This window comes from Pantherophis guttatus, chromosome 5 (assembly GCF_059756535.1).
Source record: "Pantherophis guttatus breed Tessera chromosome 5, ASM5975653v1, whole genome shotgun sequence".
In the NCBI taxonomy this organism is placed as follows: Eukaryota; Metazoa; Chordata; class Lepidosauria; order Squamata; family Colubridae; genus Pantherophis; species Pantherophis guttatus.
Genome location: NC_142067.1, coordinates 40,019,465 through 40,041,142, shown reverse-complemented (window position 1 = coordinate 40,041,142; position 21,678 = coordinate 40,019,465). Strand labels below are relative to the sequence as shown.

Below are 21,678 nucleotides of genomic sequence, written 5' to 3'. Positions count from 1 at the left end.
ATTTTGTGATTTTCATGATCTTTCATAATGAATCTAATGAACCTTCATTTTTCAAATTTGCATTTCCTATGTGGCAAAAATTGTAAATTTCCTTAAGTGGAAAATGAATTTGCAATGCAAATCATTAAAGAGACCTTAAAAAGAAGTTCTATTCTTTTCTTTTTTTTTCTTTTTTTTTTTTCTTTTGTTTGTTTGCTTGTTGTATTTTGGGGAGGTGGCTGCATTAATGCTGATATTTATTATTCATTCCTCTTTTTAGCTCTTGCATCTGGTGGCTCTCTTCCAATAACATCGCTGGATGCAACTGGGAACTTGGTATTTGCCAATGCTGGAGGTACACCCAACATCGTAACTGCCCCACTGTTCTTGAACCCTCAGAATCTTTCACTGCTCACCAGCAACCCAGTTAGTTTGGTCTCTGCTGCTGCAGCTTCCGCAGGGGCCTCTGGACCAGTTGCCAGCCTTCATGCCACCTCCACCTCAGCGGAATCTATCCAGAACTCTCTCTTCACAGTGGCTTCAGCCAGTGGGGCTGCTTCCACCACCACTACGGCCTCCAAGGCACAGTGAGTTGGGCTCAGCTGTGCTAACCCTAGCCTGTTTCATGCTGCAGTGAGATTGGCTGGCAGCTGGGCTTCTGAACTGCAAATTATGTTTGGCTTCCTCATGCCGTCTTACTGGGGACAAGGGAGAGAAGGAAAAATATTAGAAACAGGAAAAAAAACAGCAAGAAAAAGAAGGATTTAAAACTGGGACAAACAATTGCCTAATTTTATAAGAAACACTGTCTTTTCAGGATTGCTTCATTGATTGGAGAACTTTCTAACCAAAAATGTAAAAAAAAAAAAAAAGGACTACTTATCATTTCCAGCAGTCTCAGTGACAAGTTAAGGTGGGTTATCAACTCAAACATAGGAATGGGTTTTCTTTTTTCTTTTCTTTTTGATCTGAATATCTTTTTTTAATTATCTTTTATTGGTCTGTTGTACAGGCCATAATGTCATACAAGATGTTTATAATCTTATCAATCGTGTTGGGGGTTCCTTTCTTAACTGGTACAGTTTAGGCAGGCCTGTATTACTTGTGAATCTCTTTATGATTATTATTATTTTTTATATAAAGAGAAGAAGAAAGTTTGGACACATTTCTCTTTGCTCCTGGAACAGTTTTAGTGAGCTCCCATGCCACTCAGAGGGAAGGCAGAAGAGAGGGAAGCATGTGAATCACAAATATTCTTTATAATTTCCTTGGTGGAGTGTTTTATGAGATTCTCTCAGAAATATTGGCAGTTAAAATAAACATACTGAGGGTCATGTGCAAAGATAGTCTACACATGTAAGGTAGGAGTTTTGTTTAGACAGTGGTTTGTTCATCATATTTGGCCAAATCTAGCCCTCATTTGCACGTATTTGGCTCTTGTTGATCCAAGGGGGAAAGGATTTGGCCTGCAGAGTCTGTTTCAACTATTGTGGTGATGATTCTCTTATTTCCTAATTGCATGGAAATTGCCACTTTACAACTTTGGAAATACTTCTGTTATTTACTTTCTCAGGAGACTGCCTATATTGCTGATAACTCATATACATCCACTAAATCTTCCTACCAGCTGTTTGGCATAGGATTTCAAAAAAAGGCCTGCATTGGCTCATTTTTAGATTTTTTTTTCCTGGAGTCTCTTGCTTTTATGATTGTATTAAAATTATTTTGAATTTAAAACATTTCTGTTCCAGAAGTAAACTGGGTCACATGAACAGGAAGTACCATTTACGCCAACACAACCATAACAAGCAGCCTTGTAAACTTGTTCCATTGTAAACAGTCTGTAGTGTTTTTACCATTGCTTGCTGCTGTGGGAAATAGTGGTAAGGGATGATTGGAAAACAGGCCAACTTGCTGTGGAATACGATGAGCACTGGCATGTTGCATGTATTTTGCAATGTTTCGTGCTGTTTCTGGTTTTTGCTGCTAAATCATTTATGGCAGTAAACACCTCTACTAAAGAGTAAAACTGTTCTCAAGCATCAAGTAGTATGTGCAAACAACTGCTGACAATGGATGAGAGAGAGAGATGGAGGAAAGGAGACAGAGAAAATCTTATATTGACCTGAACTCATATTTTCTCAGATGAAAAAAAGTTGGGATCACTACCGCATAGCTGGCACATTCCTATCTCCTTGAGACAAATTGGAAAATATCAGAACTGTTCAATGTTCCTTTCTATTACTATTTGGAATATGGGGAAGAGGGATAAAGAAGTTCCTAAGATCACAAAGCTGCAATCCATTACTTGCCCCCCACAAAAAAATATTGTCTCTCATCAGCTAATAACAGAAAGAAAGTTCATTTGTAGTGCCATCTCTGGTTGGTGACTCCAGTTTGCAAGCCTGTATTAACTATCAACTGACGCAAATCTGTCTCCTCTCCACCTGCTATCATGCTGCCTGCTCTCTGTTCATCTCTGAATCTTCAACTTCCTGATTCACAAGCTATTGAAATTTAAGAAATTATTTCCTAAAACTGAAAAAAAAAACTTGTGAACTGTTAAGCAGGGAAATGAGCAAATGTCCGTCCACCGTCTTTAATGTGTGTTTATTTTTTTTTTGATGTTTTATTTTTTTAAAACTAAGCTTGAACCAAAGTCAATTTCTAGCAAGCTGCTGTACTAATGGACTAGTTTGTATAAGTGCAGTTCAGATGCAGAGAGGTGATAGATGCTACTGACAATTTCTTTTCATTTGTTTATTATTTTATGTAAAAATTGCTGCTTGTTTTAATCTTTTGGTGGGGAGAGGTTGATCTTTTTGTATATCCTTAGGGCAAAGTCTTAACTTGATTATTTTCTAATTTCCATGGTTTGGGGTGGGTAAATAGAATGACAATGGCAAATGCTTACTAATTTAGCTGATTCTGCATTCTCCTTAGTAGTTTGGATCAGTCTAAATCCTGGGATATGCGATCTCCATAATTCTAGTCTCAGAATACAATTATAATATTTTGGGTCAAAAGTTGAATTGACTTATAGCAACAGCATGCTGCAGTCAAAGTAGGTAAGAAGGCAGGACAATATTCAAGATGCTGGCCTATAGACCATTATATTGACTAATTTCTACCAAAGGAAATATCAGTCCAGTAAATGTTCATTTTGTCCATTGAAAAAAGATTTTGCTTTTTTATACATGCACAAACACACAAATAATTATAAAAGCAAAGGAGGTAATGGTGACTTTTGATTGTGTTTGCTCACCCGTAGGCTTCAAACCAAAAAACAAAAAATACCCATTTTATAATCATAAACATTTCAAAGAAATTCAGGGAAATTAATTTGGTTTGTCTGCCTGTAGTTGATTAGGTTCACTGTTTTTTGTTAGGTGTGAAGGTATGATATAGAGATACTCAGAATTCTAATTAGCTCAGATGATTGCTATAAAACATTTAAAATTATTTTAATTTGCTCATATAATGCATGAATCCAACATGCATTGTATCAACTTATTTATAAACATTTTTCAGACCTTTCCACTCTTCCCTGTGTCGTACAAATAGCCACACTCTTAAAAGGTGTTATAACTTATATCAGAGAAACTGGAAATTCAGAAACAGACAAACCAGCAATTGTTTGGTTGAATTGTAAGTTTTATATTTGATTAAAGTGGTTCAGTTATGTATTTGATGAATTATCAGGAGATTGCTACAAAATTTCCAATAATACAAAAATACTGGAGTTTTAATGGTTATCACTATTTATTATTTTGCCACCTACTTAGTTCTACTCAGTAATATGTATGCTCCATAAATTAACATATAAACATTATTGCGCAGTCTAAAATAATCAGCTTTACAATATTACAAATATTGTAATAGTTACAATTGATTTAAAACTTCAGCAGAAATCAGATGTGTACAATTGGAGAATCTGTAGGAATAAACAATTTGGAGGGCCAGAAAACACATACATATTCTAGTAGTTGGGACAACTTTCTGATAGTCACTACAAATGCAGTTTATGCACTCAAAAATATGTGCACTGTATACGTATCCTCTAATAACTAGAGACGATCACATATTAATCCTATCACTTAAGTTAATTACTTGAGTTAATTACTTAAGTTAATTGTGTTCCAATCTCTCAGTGTTCCAAAATATGTTACAATGATACTGTTCCCATTTCATAGCTAAGTTATTTTGTTGTCCTATTCATCACATTCAGTGAGACACAATTTTATAAGCCAAAATTTGCAATATTATTCTGGGACCTTATTACCTTATTTTACATCAATCTTCTTTTATCTGGTATCATAATTGGATCACCTTTCCCTTTGCCTCAATAGAAAAATAACACTGGGGATGATGGGAATTTCAATCCAGTGCATCTGGCGAGTTTCAGATTAGGGATGATTGCCATAAAAAATGATTGGTGATTCATTGTGGAACAGATAGCTTTCTATCCTAGTTTGTCCAGTCTTTGCAGCTGCAAATAATTTCTGAAAATTGAACAATCTATGTTCCTTTCAAATCAGGAGGAAACTTTTGATTATACTTAATGAAGCCAAAATGCCAGAATGTTAAAGGTTTAAAAAGAATGACATCTTGAAAAAACAAATCTCTTGACAAATATTTTAAGATACAGTCAGGTTGATCTAACTTGTGAGTATTTAAGGTCATTGTAAATACTTTCTGCAGTAAGTTCTTCCACCTTATAAAGTAACAAACGTATAACAGGTGTTGAAAATATTAAACCCATGAAGTTTAGAATTTCAAAATTGACTTTCCATTTTTCATTTTGATCATGTGATACCAGTTTATACATTATGGATTTCATGAACAGTGTTCATATATGCGACAAGCATCATATGAATATTTTTTTTAACAGTTTACTTTTGAAGAGCATAACATTCATGCTTTTCTGATGTATTATGGCTCCTTTTTGTTCAGGGCTTGAACTTTATGTAAGACTATTAAATGTAGACCTTTCCCTTTTTTCCCTTTCCTTTGGAAATGTATAAATCTATCTATCTAGATCTAGATATATATATATAGCAACTTTATTGAGACATAACTATTACATACATGCCAATAGACTGTCCAGATATCTTGTTGGTTCAAGAATCTCTTCTAGGCCACCTGCAATAGCTCAACCCACACTGAATTACATTGTTCAAATTGAAGAGCTAGATCTCCAAAAGCGTCATTTTAGCTAAGTTATTACTAGTCCATATTTCATTGGTTTTATTGTAAACATCTGGCAATATATAATATTGATTCTCTGGCCATTTGTAGCTTAATGCTTCAAAGTTAAGCTTATTGCTTAACGCACTGTAAGCCGCCCTGAGTCTCCGGAGAAGGGCGGCATATAAATCAAATTTAAAAAAATAAATAAAAATAAATAAAAAAATAAAAAAAAGCACCAGAAGTCAAGCCAAGAGGTCCCTTTCAAGTAACACAGGGAATGAGAGCCTATTATTATTCAGTTTGTTTTCGAGACATAGAGATTTTTCTTGAATACTGATACCTAGGATCTGTAGACTGACTATATATAAAATATGGATTATATATCTCAGATGTGACAGCACTGCGATGGGTGAACTCTCTCTAAAAGTACAGGACCTTTTTGCCATTTCTGTATATTCCGTATACAGGTTTATATGTTCAGTGGTTTTATTTGATGCCTATAGAAATTGGAAATAATACAGTGATCAATTAATACTCCCAGTATCTAAACAACCATTAAGAGTGTGGTCCACATTCAGGTTAACTTTAGTAACATGATGTGGCAATATAAAAAGGCAAGATGGATAGGAAGAATTCCTTTAGAGGAAAATGCAATCCCAGGTTACAGCTTACTTCTATCAACAGAGATCAGACCCAATCCCTTAGAAACATTACATGTTGGCCCAAGGATGTAGGCATACTTTGTGGAGGATACGATGCTTTTGAGAATTTTAATGTAGTGAATGAGGATTCAGGTGGCCAGCAGTTTTTGCTGTTGAGAAACAATGTAATCCCAAAGGTTGGATCCACTTTTTCACTTTCAGTTGCCAGAGGAAATAATGTTGTGCCCTGACTTGATAGAATGCATTAAATTGCATTACAATAAATGTAAATTTTATCTATATACTAGATAATTCAGCCAAAGATGGTATATGTCATTTGAAGATATAAGGAAGAGCAGAGGAATTGCAGAATTTCCAATGCTAGAAACCAGGCTTAAAATCCATCGTTGCCTTATTCTCCTTAACTTTTCTTTTCACTTATATATGATGTGTGGAAAGTTTATTCAGATAGTCATTTTTATCTGGGCTCTTTATTTTTTGTGTCTGTCCTGTTTGATATTTTACAACAAACAAGAATCTAGAACAATGTAAACTGGCTCTTTGTTAAAAGATATAGCCTGTATTTAATTCACTATCACTTTGATTGGCAATATTTTTTTATGTTTAATTCTGACAGCAAGGTATAATTTAACATATATTTGAGAGAAAAACATATTGCCAGTATGCTCTAATTTTTCAATCCAAGCCAAAATTATAGACTGGAAAGTTTTGCCAGGAAGCAAATGTGAGTGTACAGCCAGCAGTGGACAGGCTCTGAAACTCTGTTTGGCATTTGGAGGGGCAAGGGGAGTGGAACAGGACCACTAAAATATGGGATTTGAGTCAAATGAAATGTTACAGGGAATAAAGTAGTAAGCAAAGCATATATTTCTAGAACCATTTTTTCCATACAAAATGAAGCTTGCAAATGGTGAGCTCTGAAAAATATTCTTGAGGTCTTGCTTTAGGAACCCCCCCCCCCCAAATTAATCAATGGTTTCACATGAAAATAATGCAGTTCCCCTTGTAATTTCAAACACTTGAGAGACTTTGCATAATAAATATGTAAAATCCATTTCTGATCTAGTAATCATTTGGCAAACTGAAGGGATTTGATCTGGCCATCTTGCTTTTAGAGCTACCCAACTATATTGGTGGTGCAAAAGTAAATACATGACTTTCTATTTTGTTACATAAAATGAATAATAAACCATGCTAGCAAACATATTTTTTTCAGTTACATTTACTTAAAATAATAATGTTAGCATTAAATTCCAATTCTCAGTATGATTCTCATACTATTGATGGACCAAAAAAATGCCATGAAAGAATATCCTTGACCTGACTCTTTCCCCCGTTTTATCTCAAAGGTTTGAAATGTTTATACCTAATCTGTGTATCCCTATCTGTGCTTTTTAACATATAAATCCTACAAGGATTTAAAACTTCATAAATGTATATAGGAAAAAGTGATCATAGTGTAAACACTACCAGATGAAAAATCTGTTGATAAGAGTTGTCTGTGACCTTAGGATTCATTGGCCAATTATGCAAAGTTACATTCTAGTATTCTTAAAGCAATACATTATTTTAAAAATTCAACTGCATAATTCTTGTTCTGTGCAGCATTGGGGCCAAATTTAACTTGTCAGCATTTCAGATGATTAGGTGGGAAAAGTTAAATCATATCCCTGAGTATTTAAGTTGGATTTGATTTCCTTTGTTAATGGCAAGAAGAGAAGAAACACAACTGTAATTAGTGCCAATTCATTGTCCTGAATTATTCTTACTGTATTATGGATTATTATTGGATTTTAACATTTTAAGTAGGGTTTTTTTTTTATTGTCCACTTATTTTTTGCTATTGCTTTCAAATTCATGAAGTCCTTTTGGATCTAAATGGAAAATGAATTTTTCATTCTATTCCATATTTCTACTAGACTATTTTAAACATACACCATGCAGTACCAAACAAATTTCTATTTTCATGATATAGAAAGACATCTAAATCAACTGTTAATGAAAATCTGAAATGAAATCATCTTTGATTAATCCCCCACTCGCTGTCCAAATAACAATTTATAAATAGGAAGCTCATTTTTTAATTCTGGTTAATTATCAATAGCACATGCCAGACTTTTATTCCCTTATTTAAGAATATGAAGCTATTTCACACATTTAGATTTTTCCTCTATGAAATACTATATCCCATTTTAGGAAACTATAGCGTAAATATGCAGCGAACATTTACCTTTGCTCTGGGAACACAACCTGCATTTCTACTGCATGCACAGAGATTTGCTTTTAAGGCAAATTACGATGATCTTTGATTCACACTGGAACTAATGTAGCTTTATTATTGAGAAGGAAAATTATTTACGATGTTTAATGTTGCTGTATTTGTAGACATCTCCTGGCACATTCTGACTTCTGTTCAAACCTGTGTTGTTGAACTGAATGTTTGCTATATATTTTCTCACCAGGAGAGTAAAATGGAGACATCTTGACTGAAATAATTCGGAAGATCACTCTGTCCCTTCTCATCTCTTGTTTTCAAAGCAGGCAATGTTACAGAATTGTAGAAACAATGCCTTTGGTAGCAGCTGGTTTTCTGGCACCTTTAAAAAGATACCTCAGCATAGCTTTGTTAGTATTGTAAGCAGACTGAAAAATCAGGAGAGAGCATCTTTATAAATAGTGGAGGTAACTGTAGTAGTAGAGTTTAGTTAAGCTTCTGGAAACCCAGTGTATATGTATTTGGAATTCTGTGTTTTACAGGGATGGCGTTGGGAAGAAGCAAAGTATGTTGACTATGGTAGAAAGTAGGGGTGGAAAAAACATTTCAAATTGTTTCAAGTGTGAGACTTAATGACGCTGTTCTGAATACAAAACTGTTGCCCAAATGTTTTGGAAATTCTTCAGAATTGAAACAGGGCTTTGAGTTCAAACAGTTGTTTCAGGGTTGAATAATTGCAAAATATTCAAACCAGCCAGTAACTGACTCAAAATTGGAAGTTTTAACAAAGTTTTACACTTGAATAGCAAGTACACTCCTACTAGAAGTCAAATGTTGCTTACAACTTCCATCTCTCTCTTTTTTTAATTTTATCTTGCCAAAGGAAACAGACGCTTACTCCTAAATCTGGGATTCTTTGATTTTATCAATAATATTCAATATTTCAAACGACAGCATGCAGGTTACCAATTTGAGTTGCTATATTGTGTTATTTGTACACACAGCAAATTAGCAACCCATTTCAACCTGTGTAGTTGCACTAGGGTTATTTTTAAGCCAAGATGTTTAACTTGGGGATGGGAATGGAAGATTTCCATCTAAATTAAATCAGAAAGTTATGGTAAAGTGGTTGCTTTTTCCCACTCATTGATTGTAGTGTTTAATAATAAATACTTGTAAAATAATTTTAAAGTAACAATGTTAACCTTGTCTAGACCAAAAATTGCAGAAGATAAACCAAACTAAACACTAATCTTCTCTGAACACTTAAACATAGTGTACATGGGGGAAAGATGATCTTGTAAGATAGTCCTTGGGAGAAAGGGTTTCTTACTGAATAGATCATTATTCTTGTTTTAATTTTGCTGAGAGGCTAAGTCATTTTTTTGCAAATAATGCATATTTTGGTTTGAAGACTGAATTCTTTAAATTTGTCTATTCGATCCTTATTCTAACATATTCTTTAAAATAATGTTAGTGTGCATGTGTATTTGTGGGCTGGCATATTATTTGGGAATGAAGGACTTAGGTTGACTGGAGGAGAGAATTTCCAATGGCTTTTATGCTTAAAGGCACTGGTAATCTTTGCCAACTTTTCTGTTTTTGGAGTGTGTTAGAATTTTTTTTAAAAGGTGGTCTTAGAAGTTAATATTGATACCTTTTTTCTTTGAGGATATAGTTTATAGTAGTTTTTCTTCCTGTACAAATGAGCTTAATTTGGCTGATTTCATTGAGGACATATTGGAATGAAGAACTGATTAAAACAAAGCCCAAGGTCATAAGCTATTTTTTGGAAACAGGGAAACCTGAAATATTTAAAAATGCATTATCTTTTGGCACAGTTCAGATGTACTAGGTGATGTCTTTTTCTTTACATAATGGAAATGTTGGCGATAACTGTTGTTGTTTCTTTTTTACTCACCAGAAGAGCTTTCAATATTCTCACATGACGTGCTGTGGCTTGATTAACTGCAATAATCAAGTTCGACGTACGCTCGTATAAAGAAAGCAGTTGTGTAATTATATATGGGTTGTCCATTTCTTACTTTGTAAATCAGCTAGAATGCATAACCTCACTGAAAGCTTTAATAATAGATTTGGTGTTCTGACTTTATGTAAAGTGGTATTAATATTGTGTGATTTTCCTAAACTAGTTAGATTTATAGGTAGAAAATAGGAAAATACTCTCAAAGATAAGAGCACTTGGAACAAAAGATATTGAAAACGAGAGGAAGGAAATGAAACAGTTGGTAGGTGGGATCTTGAAAGAAAAATTCTTAATGGAGAGAACTGCAATGATTCTCTTCTGCCTTATTTCTTATCTTTGTTTGCTGAAGCCAAAATATTGACTTAAAGTCTGTTGTGAACTCTTCCTCCAATGTTTATTGTCACAATCTTCTTCTGACACACCAAAAATAATATTGCTTTTTCAGTGGGTAAAACCCATTAAAATAAGTTTTCCAAATAATTTCTAACTTTATTTGATATACCAGAACGTTTTCAGCACTGATGGTGCTGGTGATAAGAATACTATAAGTTATTTGATATATGTTGTAATGTATAAGTCTGCATTTAATTAAGATATACATCAAGCAAAGCTACTTTTTCAGTAGTTTTGTAAAGGGCATTATTGTGGGGGCAGGGAGCCATTGTTTGCCCTATATAATTCTTATTATGATTTTAACGCGTAAGATTCAGTTTCTCTAAACTGCAAGGAGAAAATACCATAGATATTGATATGGCAGTGCATAGATAACTCTACTTACTTAAAACTCATTGGAGAAGACTTGCACTTTTCTCTAAAATCCACAAGGCAAAAGATCGGGTACAAGAATCTTTCAGAGCATCATTAGACATTTTCACTCCTTGATCCTACCATGTTGGTGTTCCATTTCCTTTTTCTGTAATAGTATCTAAGGCTAGGTATGAATAGGTGTCGGATCTTTATCCGCCACAGGTACAGGAGCTGTCGTATACCTCATTTCTAACTCGTAACCGAGTAACTTGCTTTAACTTTCTCCAAACCCTACAGAGATGCCAAGTCTGCCACCCTTCCTTTAATTAGCATTGAACTCTGGCCTATAGCAAACCGTGACCTGTAACCTGGGGACAGATCCCCCAAAGCCTCTGAATGTTGCTGCTTAAAAGCTACTGCAAACTGAGGGCAAATTGCAATCTTTTATTTGTTTTGGTTACCGGGGGTCATCTTGTAGCCTTTGAATACCCATCTCTTTCCCAGCCTGTGCATGAAATCTGTATGCTGCCTTCTGCCACCTCCTGGCGAGATGTCAGGGCTCTTGTTTTCCAGGATCAAGCCAGGGCCAAATTGTGTGCATACATACCACTTTCTACCTTTTAACCTGTTGACTTCGTGTGTCACTCCTTTTCTAAAACATGTTCTTTTATTATTTGACAATCTTGTTCATTTGCCACCTCTTCCCTTTGGGCTAACCAGAAGCTGCATCCATACTCTTTCTACCATTTTAGTTTGAATGTACTTTTACCCACCCCTTTAGAAAGGGAAGCTTTGCCAGGTCACGGTGCCCTGCTATATGCTGAGGGGAGCGGTTTCTTTGTTTCGTTTTGTTCTTTTAAAAAATTCCAGCCAAAACCAAAGATTTCCTAATGATTGTATAAACTCAAAACAAACAAACAAACCAAAGACAAAGGGCATCTTCAGCACCAATCAAATCCGGGAAGCCATCTTTTCTGGGTGTGGAAGAAATGAACCCCAAAGTGGTTTTTGCCTTCCACTCCAAGATGCAATGGATGGCTTGATCTAAGGTAATGTGGATTTGGGTCAGCAAGGTAACTTTTCTCCCACTCCGTTTGGGATGCAAAGTACTCTTACAAGATTACAAATCCGAGGGGCATAGAGAAAAGCTTGGAGAAATTTGACTGAGCTTTATATATTGGTTGTGAAGCTGAAGACCTTGGTGCATGATTGGCTGCTCTGATGGGTCCTTTTAACCCTTTGTGAGCTGGGTGATAAATTGATTAATACATGCTAGGGTGCACTTCTGAGCTTCCCCCCTGCCACTGCTTGGAAGAGGCTGTCCTATTGTGAGAAATATCTGATTTTTTTTCTTATTTTCCGCTTTTTTCCTTTTTCTTACTTGTTCATTATTTTTGCAGCACCACTGTGCAACTATGCATTGTATTTCTCAACATTTTTGCTAGGTAGATGCCTATGACTTTTTAAACTTTGGGGGAGGGGGGTTGCCAACGAAGGAACTTTTTACACAAATCTTTTAAATCTCAGTTGAGTAGGGGTGTTTGGTTCTAGGGTCATACAAGCTCTATCCCAAAGCAAAATCCAAATGTTAATAATATTAGCCTGATGCAGATACCAAAGATAATTTCTTTCCTGCAGAACCTTAGACTTGTGTATTAAGTACAATTACCCAGCACTTGCATTAGTCTAACCTCAGTAATTCCAAAGCTTAGATGTATATTTTGGTATATTTCTGGGATATTAAAAATGTGTTTAAATTCTTGTTTGTTTCTGTGTAATGCTCTTAAAAGTCATAGCATGGAGATAATTGATTGTCTTATTCTTAGTAGTTTGAAATAATAGTATTTTTGTATGTTTTGGGTGTGTCTATGTACGTATTAACACAATAGTTTTCACTGCCTAGGTGTTCATAATTGAGGAAAAATGTACATAATCTGTAATTTCCCTCAAATTGTCAATTTAGATTGCATTTTCTCTTATTGCCATTCTGAACAGAGAGCTCTTTTTTTTAAAGAGACAGCATGCTTATATGGGTGAAATTGAACCTTTGCTCTACTCAGAAGGCATCGTCCATTCATATCCAAAGGTGAGATAAGAAGCCAGGTAAAGCTGTTTACTAAAGGGTAATGCATGGTTCCAATGTCATAACTTTTTTCTGTTCATTATAAGAGAGTTATGTTGCCATAAGGCAGGAGTGGGCAAATGTGGCTCTTTTACAACCTCTGGACTTCAACTCCCAGAATTCCTGAGGCAGCCTGACTGTCTCAGGAATTCTGGGAGTTGAAGTCCACAGGTTGTAAAAGAGCCACATTTGACCACCCCTGCGGTAAGGCAATGGAAACATTGATTAGAAAAATGTTTATTACCCTTTCTCTTGCAAAACCTAGTATGTAATCTTTGTGGATTGCACAGCTTCATTTACATTGATGAACAGGTTTTTTTTTCATTGATTCTTCTTTTCATGATCATTTGTACAATTTAATTTGGAATGTATGTCAACATAAAAGAGCGGTTTACATATCCTACAACATTCATTCTTGCTTATGCTCAGTCTGAGACCCGTATCTTGAGGGAGATCAAAAGAATGCTGTCTCTTTAAAGATATCTTCTGTTTTTCCCCTAGTGGCTGCCTGCAGGCGGCTGTGGGCATTGAGAAACTGTAGATTACAGTGAATCAGGATGAAAATGGTAGGTTTTGTGTAGATGCATTTGTCTGCTGTAATTTTTATATATATGAGACTTACTGTAACTGTACAGTTCATTTCTGTTGTAAACTTCATTAAACCATTTTTCCAAGTGTTTTAACATCCATGTGCGTGTTTGTGATTTTTAAAAAAAATATTAGAGACAAAATGAAATCCCAGCATCTATTTTCTACTATCTTAAACTAACCTTACATTCTGCCAATTGTCATTTGTTTTCTCAGTGAAAAGCAAAAACTGGTAGGCTTCTCTCTTGTCTATATTATAGTCTAAAATAATATACAGTATTCCTGGTAACTGGTTATGTTTTACAGTGATTTTCCACTTTGAATTGAATGTATACAAAACTCCGTTTCCTTATTTAAAGGAGCCTTTTTTAACCTGATACCCTCTAAATATACTGGACTACAACTCCTGTCTTTCCTAGCCTGTAACAACAGCTAATCCATTATCAAAAGATGTCAAGGCAGAGTAAGCTACTAATAAGTAAGAGGATGAAGATACATTTTGTATCTTTGTACACATATATGCAGTTGTGCATAATAGAAAAAAAGAGTTTAGAGGCAGTATTAAAATTTGTATTGTTTATTAATTCAGATGTGCTCCTATTTGTGCAATCATAATAGCTAATCTAATATTTAATATTATCTTTTAACTTTTTTAAATTGTTGCCTTTTAGGTTTTTAAACACTGGACATCAAGTTGACAGTTCTTTTTTAAGATTATTTCAAATATTAACATATCTGATTTGATTTCCTTACAGAGAAGTATTTGTGATATGTGCTTTTTTAAATGTTATTAAATACATTAGACTGTCTGGTATAGAATTTCTGTAGCATTAGATGGATTGAATAAACACCAACTGCTAGCCTATCCAAGAGATACTAACAAAGTATTTCCAAACTTTTTGAACTTTAGAAATGTCATCAACACGTCCAGTTTCACAGTTTAGAATTTGCCATATCCCTGAGTCTTTTGAACTTGATAATATACATACTCACCTAACATTGGATAACAATATAAAAACTGCTGTGGTCAGAATTCAAGCTGCCAACTCCCAATTCTTTGACTGAACATCTCAGTTCCACCTAATAGTGAGTGGAATACATAGCAGTCCAGAGTATGGTTATGGGGTAGTATTCTCAAGTATGAGTTCTTTGCTTACTTTCAGTTAGGTTTTCCTGGATGTATTGCCTCTTTTACCAAGCATCTTTTTAAAGTTTTGTTGTATTTTCTGTACGTGATATAGAGACGAATTCAATCGACTCAAATCCTAGGGGGGAAATGAGGCAGGTAAGCACAAAGAAGATACTCCAGGGAATTTGAACCTTTGCAGTGTATTTACTCCCAGTCCTCATTGTCCCTAATTTTACTCAAACTCTCATTTCTCTTATTGATGTGTAACCCAGTTTTATTTTACTATTGTAATGTTATTCTGGTCTGTGTCTTTAATAAAAACTTTGCTTTATTTGGGAGCTATATTGGACATGATGTAACTTCTGTGCAAGCATTCCTGTTTTAAAGCTGGTGGCCCACTGTGGTTCTGAGGGATTTAATGATCTCGTCTTTCGTGTTCCCTAAAGTTCCTATTCCATTTTACTTATTTAATCATTCAAAAATTATGTTGATTTTTTAACACGGACATGCTGCATAATATCAGTCTGCAGCATCTTTATTTTCTAGAATTACTTGAAGCCTACATGCATTCTATAAACTTTAAAAAATAGAAGTAAAGGCCAGCTACTGCATACCAGTGTTTTATTTAGAAATACACTCACCTGCCCAGAAAAAAAGGTAAGCACAGGTAATGCATAGTATTCTACAGAGGAGAGAAAGAAGCATTACAGCTACAGTAGAATGTTTTAGGTTTGACCAATGGTTAGCTTTCTCTGAGCTTTCCTGCCATATAGTGATCTGTTTTTTGAAGTCTAAATGTGGTAGCACCAGCATTGTTGCTAAGTTGTCTAGGGCTGCCATTTTGTTAGGAATATCATATACCAGTTATTGGTTATCCTATATATTGCAGCTGATCAACCACTAGATGGCAGGAAGAGGTTTGGTGGTGTTTTTTTTTGTATCTGCTGCTTCAAATGGTCCATATTTTGAAGTTCACATACATTACTCTATACTGTAAAGGGAAAAGCCTGTCAGCACCCATTTTCTCATGGTGTCCAAGATACAATCTCCACATTCAAATTATATCCACAAGCGCCAAAGGTAGGCGGGCACTCAGCTGGAGATGATGAAACTCCCATGCAAATTCCCTGGTTTCCTTCCTTTCAGGCCTTCACAGTTTTATTAGACTTCTTAAAATCTGATCAGTATTAATCAAAAGAAAGCTCGTTAATGGATTCTGGTCAAGTTGTAAGCTTTTGTATTCACTGTAGTTAATATGTGTTGAAGTATGAGATACAGCCACTAGGAATAATGTACATAATGAAGCAATAGCCAATATACTTAATCATTACTTTAATAATGAAAAAACAACATAAGCTGTACTTGACCACTTCTTCATAGCACAAGACTATTGTTATGATTACTATTCAAAAGTAAGACTTTTGTTCTTGGACAGAAGCAATTCTAAATCAAAACTAGTTTTGGTTGCTTTATTAAATATACTTATAGTTCTGTGTCCAGTTTTTTGTTCATTGTGGGGGGGGGGTTGTGTGTGTATTTTGCTTACAAACATCATCCAAACCTAATAGTAATGGCTGTTAGCTTTTTGATGCTAAAGAAACTTACATTTTGTGGGAAATGATCCAAGCTCGTGAACAGAACTTTCAGTTTTCTCATACACTGAAATTCAAAGTACCATCTGAACAAATTTTTCTTTTGTATTCTAATCTTCAATATAAAAGATATTTGCCTTCAGTTAAGTCCTGAACTATTTAATGATTTGAGAGTTATCAATTTAAAAAATGACAATTCTTGTCATCCTTTACCACCAGCCCTGCTGGTATGACTGATAGATTGGACAGTAATCCAAATTCCTGGAGAGTGATGAAAGATTCCAAAATATATTCTCCCCCACCCCCAAAAAAAGTTCCCCAGCTATCTTCAATTAAAAATACCTTAGAAAACATTTATAAGGAAAGAAAATATTTTATTTTTTACCTAAGGAAGAAAAATATTTTTGTTATTTAACTATCCAGTGAAATAGCAATCACAACTTCTGCTCCTAAATCTAAGCAACTGTACATTAAGCAGAATCTTTAAACTTATGTACATTTAAAAAAAAACAACCTAGGATGTTATTTGGAAATGAAACATGGGTTTTGCTGACTGTACAATAGCATTTTTCAAACAAGGCAATGGCTTTGCTGAAATGAACTGTCCTCTTTAACTGCTACCATTCCACCATAAGGAATGTTCTTTTTTCTCTTCCTTTTTAGGTTCAGTAGTAACTAACGAGGAGAATGCAGCTGCTTCATTTGAAGGACATTGTATGTGTCCTTTGTTGCTTGACTGAGCCCCTGATAAAGAGAAAAGATATGATTGGAAAACAAATAATTAGACTTTATTAACCATAAATTCAGATTCAGTGTTCCTTGTAGCCAGAGTATTAAAGCTAGGGTCTAATAGCAACATTTATAAGAAGAGAAGAATTCAACGTTCTTAACTAGTTGCTTTGTCCAACTTTCTTGCAAGCAAAGGCTGGCAATAGGAACAAAAGGACTTAGAGAATGAAGGGAAGATAAGAACAGTGGTTTGCTTTAGGCAGATCTCAGTGAATTAAGAATTAAAGAAATTACAGGGAGGGGTTCTGCTGTTATCTTACCTGATAAAGTTTATCATTGCCTTTGCCACCAAGTTTCTAGAAAAAGAAAAAGCCAAGATTAATAACCTTCAGAAGAGGAGTCAAGCAGTTATTTAGTCAGGAATCTCTACATAGGCACAGGAGAGCATGGTCCGATCTCTCCCCTTTGAATGTTGTTAAACCTTACTTAGTCTAGTCCAGGTGCAAACCACCAGTCTAATCTAATAAAATTCTTGTATTATGGACACGAGCAATAAAAATAGTTAACTCTTGTGCGGGGACAGGCCCAACTTTAGTCATAGGTTGTGGACTACCCCACAATTTAAGCCAACTGACACAGATGCTATGGAAAAATTATATTCAGAGAACAAATTTGTTTTCTGTTTTGTTCAACTATGGTAGATAATTTTATGTTGATAAAGACAGATTCTCCATAGCTGGTACTTTCTGCTATATTGAATTAATACTATCATTATTCTGCATTATGGAATTGTGGTTCAATGCAGCTTAAAGCAGGAGGCCCCAAGCCCCGATCCATGTCCCAGTACCGGACCATAGCCTTTTGGGAATTGGGCTGTGCAAGTGGAGGGCAAGCGTATGAGCACATGAAACTGCATTTGCGCAAATGGCATGCACAAAACTGTTCCCTCTTTCCCCTCCACAGCTTGTCCATGGATCCGGGAAGGTTGGGGACCACTGCCTTAAAGCATAGGACTGAAAAAGCTTGAGTAGAAATGCATGTATAAGATTTGTATAGATGCCCATTTTAAAACACAATTCTGGGTGGCTCACAACAACAAAACCCTGAATTACAAAAACCATAAAACACAAAATCAAACACAATCAAAACCCAGCACCTCACTCATCTTCTTGGGATACTCCAACAACCAATTCAGAACAACTACACTCTACCTCAATTTATTTTTTTTATTTATTTATTTGTCAAGCATATATAAGATTACAGATAAGAGTATAAACATGATTATGAATACATGAAATGTATAAACATGATTAGAATACATGAGATGGTTACAAATAAAAGGGATTAGGTCAGGGACGGTAGGCATGTTGCTGCACTTATGCATGCCCCTTACAGACCTCTTAGGAATGGGGTGAGGTCAACAGTAGACAGTCTAAGATTAACATTTTGGGGGTTTGGGGAAGAAACCACAGTCAGGTAGTGCATTCCAGGCATTGACCACTCTGTTGCTGAAGTCGTATTTTCTGCAGTTGAGTTTGGAATGGTTTACCTTAAGTTTGTGTCTATTGTGGAAAGCCATGTATTGATGTCCTTTCAGAAGGCTAAAAGAGAATGGGCCTGCCAGAAAAGGCACACTTCAGAGATCCTACTAGATGGCAACAATTCAAGGAAGGGACCTGGAGGTATCTTCCTATCTGATAGGCAAAAATACTCAGGGACAGGCCGGCATGTAAGACATTAAAGGTAACAACCAGCATCTGAAAGAAACAGGGAGCCAGTGCAACTCATATAACAAAGGATAAGCCTTAAAAGTATCCACTCAGTCCAGAGAAGTGCAACCCTGCCTAGAGTCAACAGTGACAAATTCATGGATGCAGCTACCTTTTGTGCATCTAAAATGATAGAAAATATCACTTACCTCTCCTTTCTTTCCAATTTCACTATATGCTTCACCCATTTTATCCCGCTGTAGGGACTAGCCATGGAAAACAATAAAACAGTATTGGTGAAAAGGAAACTAAGAAGAATCCGTTTTCTCTAGTGTCTTTTCTTACATATTCTGATGTATTTGATTAATCTTTTCACTCTGGCCAATATGTCCTTACTCTTCCTAGGCCAAATTGTAAGAGACATTTCCAAAGATGTAAGTGTTTATGATTCATAAACACAAAAAATAGACTGGTTGATTTTTATATACTTACAGTATACTCCTTTCCATCGTGTGAAGAAGTAGTTATGTTACATCCCAGCATAAAGAATTATCTTTTTCAGAACCTTATTCATAAAACTCTGGGAAACGTTGCATATGAAGACAATTTCTTTCCAAACACAGACACATATATCCTTAGTAGATAATTAAGTAAACTATAATAAGTCAATTCTGGAATCTACTCACAGTGTAAACTTTGTCCTGAGGTTTCTTTCTTCTGCGCTAGAAAGAAAGAAAAATTCTCCCAATCATTCTAATATATACTAAGTCTGAAAACATGAGAGAAGGCATGATGGGAGAGCTGACAGAGAAGTTACATCAAAATCCCTTGCACAACTCTGTCATAACCATTAGAGAAGTCAGTTGTAGATCGATATTATTCATTCCTCAAAGCACAAGGGGGTCATGGTCTTGGGGCTTCCTCCACTAAGCTATGCTTATAGGTTTTGTGGCAATTTCCTGCACAGAAAAAATGGTGAAGATACCTGGTTTTCCACAGCCATTTCAAGATCTGCATCTGTTTTTTTTACAGCCAGAGAATCATATTCATCTCTGCGTCCGGTAGATAGTTTCTGCAAGAGAAGAAAAAAAGATGCTACTAGCTACAAGGTCCTTTTGAGTTAACCAATTTTCCCTAAATTAAGGATGGGTAACTGACAGGATGAGAGAAAATAAAACAAAACCTAATCATCTTTATTTCAACCAAGCCAGAATTTAGTTTTAGGTGAAGCACTACACAAAATAAAGTTAAAAAAAAAGACAAAGTAGATGAAAACATCAGTAAACAGAATATTAAAAAAAAAATAGTGTTTAATCCCATACCCCCAACCCCCCCTATTTTCAATTATACTTCAGGTACATGAGCATCTTCATACATACAAACATATTTGTAGCAACATTGTTTATTATGTAGTTTTCTCATTTTATTTAATCTTTGTAGGATCCCGTCTTTCCCATCCAAGGATAAATCTACCACACATTTAAGTGTCCTCTGTGCCTTTTTATCTACCTTATCCCATTACTCACATAAAATTGGAAATTTGTCTTCAAGTTGTGACCACAATTGAGCCTAAAATTTATGTTACTAAGTGAAACATTTGATAAGTGACTTTGCCCCCTTTTACGACTTTGCTTGCCACAGTTGTTAAGCGAATCATTGCATTTGTTAAATTAGTAATCCAGTTGTTAAATTAATCTGGTTTCTCCATTGACTTTGCTTGTCAGAAGGTCCCAGAAGGTGACTCCAGGACATTGCAGTCATCATAAATATGAACCAGTTGCCAATCATCTGAATTTTGATCCGGTGATCATGGGGATACTGCATCGGTCATATGTGTGAAAAAGGGTCATAAGTTACTTTTTTCAGTGCCGTTGTAACTTTGAATGGTCACTAAATGAACTGTTGTAAATTGAGAACTGCCTGTATAGAACTTCTCATGAACTGATTTCATCCCTAACCCTGCTCACCTATTATTCTCACTTTAAATAGTAAATGTTCATTATTCAGCTATAAAGTTATCCCAATGTCGTTTGAGGACAGGTGGGGGGGTGGGGAGGTAAGCATACAAAGTACTATTTAGTGCTGCCTTAAACCTCTTATAATATATTCTGTGAACCTTAAGCAACCATGTGATATTAAAAAGGAAACCAAAGCCACCACATACAGAGTTTTCATAGCAGCATCCCTATATGGGTGCCACAGTTTTTTTGTTAGACCGTTCTTCTAATAGATAATTAAATATTGGGGGATGGAATTTTCAGGAATATAGTGTTTTGCAAGTGCTTCTTAGTTGGAAGTGTTCCTTGCCAAATGTTTTGGTTTGAATTCCTTACCATTGCTATTCTATGAATCCCAATTGATGTGAGTAAAATCTAAAACATTGGCAGAGTTCTCTCTTTCTCTTTATCTATCTATCCGTCTAGAGCAGGAGTGTCAAACTCGTGGACTGGATGTGTCACATGCTGATCACAATCACCCCCGGTTTAGTGAAGGGGGTGACCATGTCGCCGCGACTTTGACACCCCTGATCTAGAAAGAGAGACAGAATGTGTGTCCTTCAGAAAGCCTATTGAATAAGCAAAATCCTATATCAAGTAAACCACTACAATTATCTTAATTAAAAATTAGCTATATAACTATGGCCTGGAGGTTCTACTACAGTTGCACGCAAGAACCTCCCCATCCTTTAGTTTTGCATTTGGTAATTTTGGAAGAAGAAGGTAGTAGGGAATTCCTATACTATACTAAAAGGAATCATTTTGACTTGATCCCCTGACTAAATCACATTGGATTCTACAGGCAGACTGATATTTCAATCTTTTCCCTTGTATGTTGTCTCATCACTTTAATTCATTTGCAGCAGTGCTGGGTTCTATAGAACCGGTAGTAAAACTGGTGGGAGGCTCCGCCCACTGACACCTACATCATCAGAAGTGATCTGCGCATGCGCAGAAGCAAGGCGCGATCCCGTTGCGAACCGGTAGTAAAGGTAAGTAGAACCCACCCCTTATTTGCAGATGTCAGATTAT

At 35.5% G+C, this 21,678-nt stretch overlaps 2 protein-coding genes across 16 annotated transcripts in view; one reads left to right on the top strand and one right to left on the bottom strand.

Moving 5' to 3' along the window:
* POU2F1 (POU class 2 homeobox 1) overlaps positions 1 to 13,589 on the top strand; it is a 121,774-nt gene extending 108,185 nt beyond the window's left edge. For all 15 annotated transcript variants that reach the window (XM_087894978.1, XM_034413990.3, XM_034414016.3 and 12 more), the window contains one exon: positions 260 to 13,589. In XM_087894978.1, the coding sequence (XP_087751104.1) occupies positions 260 to 570 (311 nt within the window). In that variant the 3' untranslated portion in view covers positions 571 to 13,589. The remainder of the gene's footprint in view (positions 1 to 259) is intronic.
* A 2,975-nt stretch (positions 13,590 to 16,564) lies between these two features.
* Positions 16,565 to 21,678, bottom strand: part of CD247 (CD247 molecule) — a 29,817-nt gene continuing 24,703 nt past the window's right edge. Inside the window, exons 4-8 of the mRNA XM_034413958.3 lie at positions 19,635 to 19,721; positions 19,336 to 19,371; positions 18,859 to 18,915; positions 17,261 to 17,296; positions 16,565 to 16,955 (exon numbers count right to left, since the gene is read on the bottom strand). Of these exons, the coding sequence (XP_034269849.1) occupies positions 16,887 to 16,955; positions 17,261 to 17,296; positions 18,859 to 18,915; positions 19,336 to 19,371; positions 19,635 to 19,721 (285 nt within the window). The 3' untranslated portion in view covers positions 16,565 to 16,886. The remainder of the gene's footprint in view (positions 16,956 to 17,260; positions 17,297 to 18,858; positions 18,916 to 19,335; positions 19,372 to 19,634; positions 19,722 to 21,678) is intronic.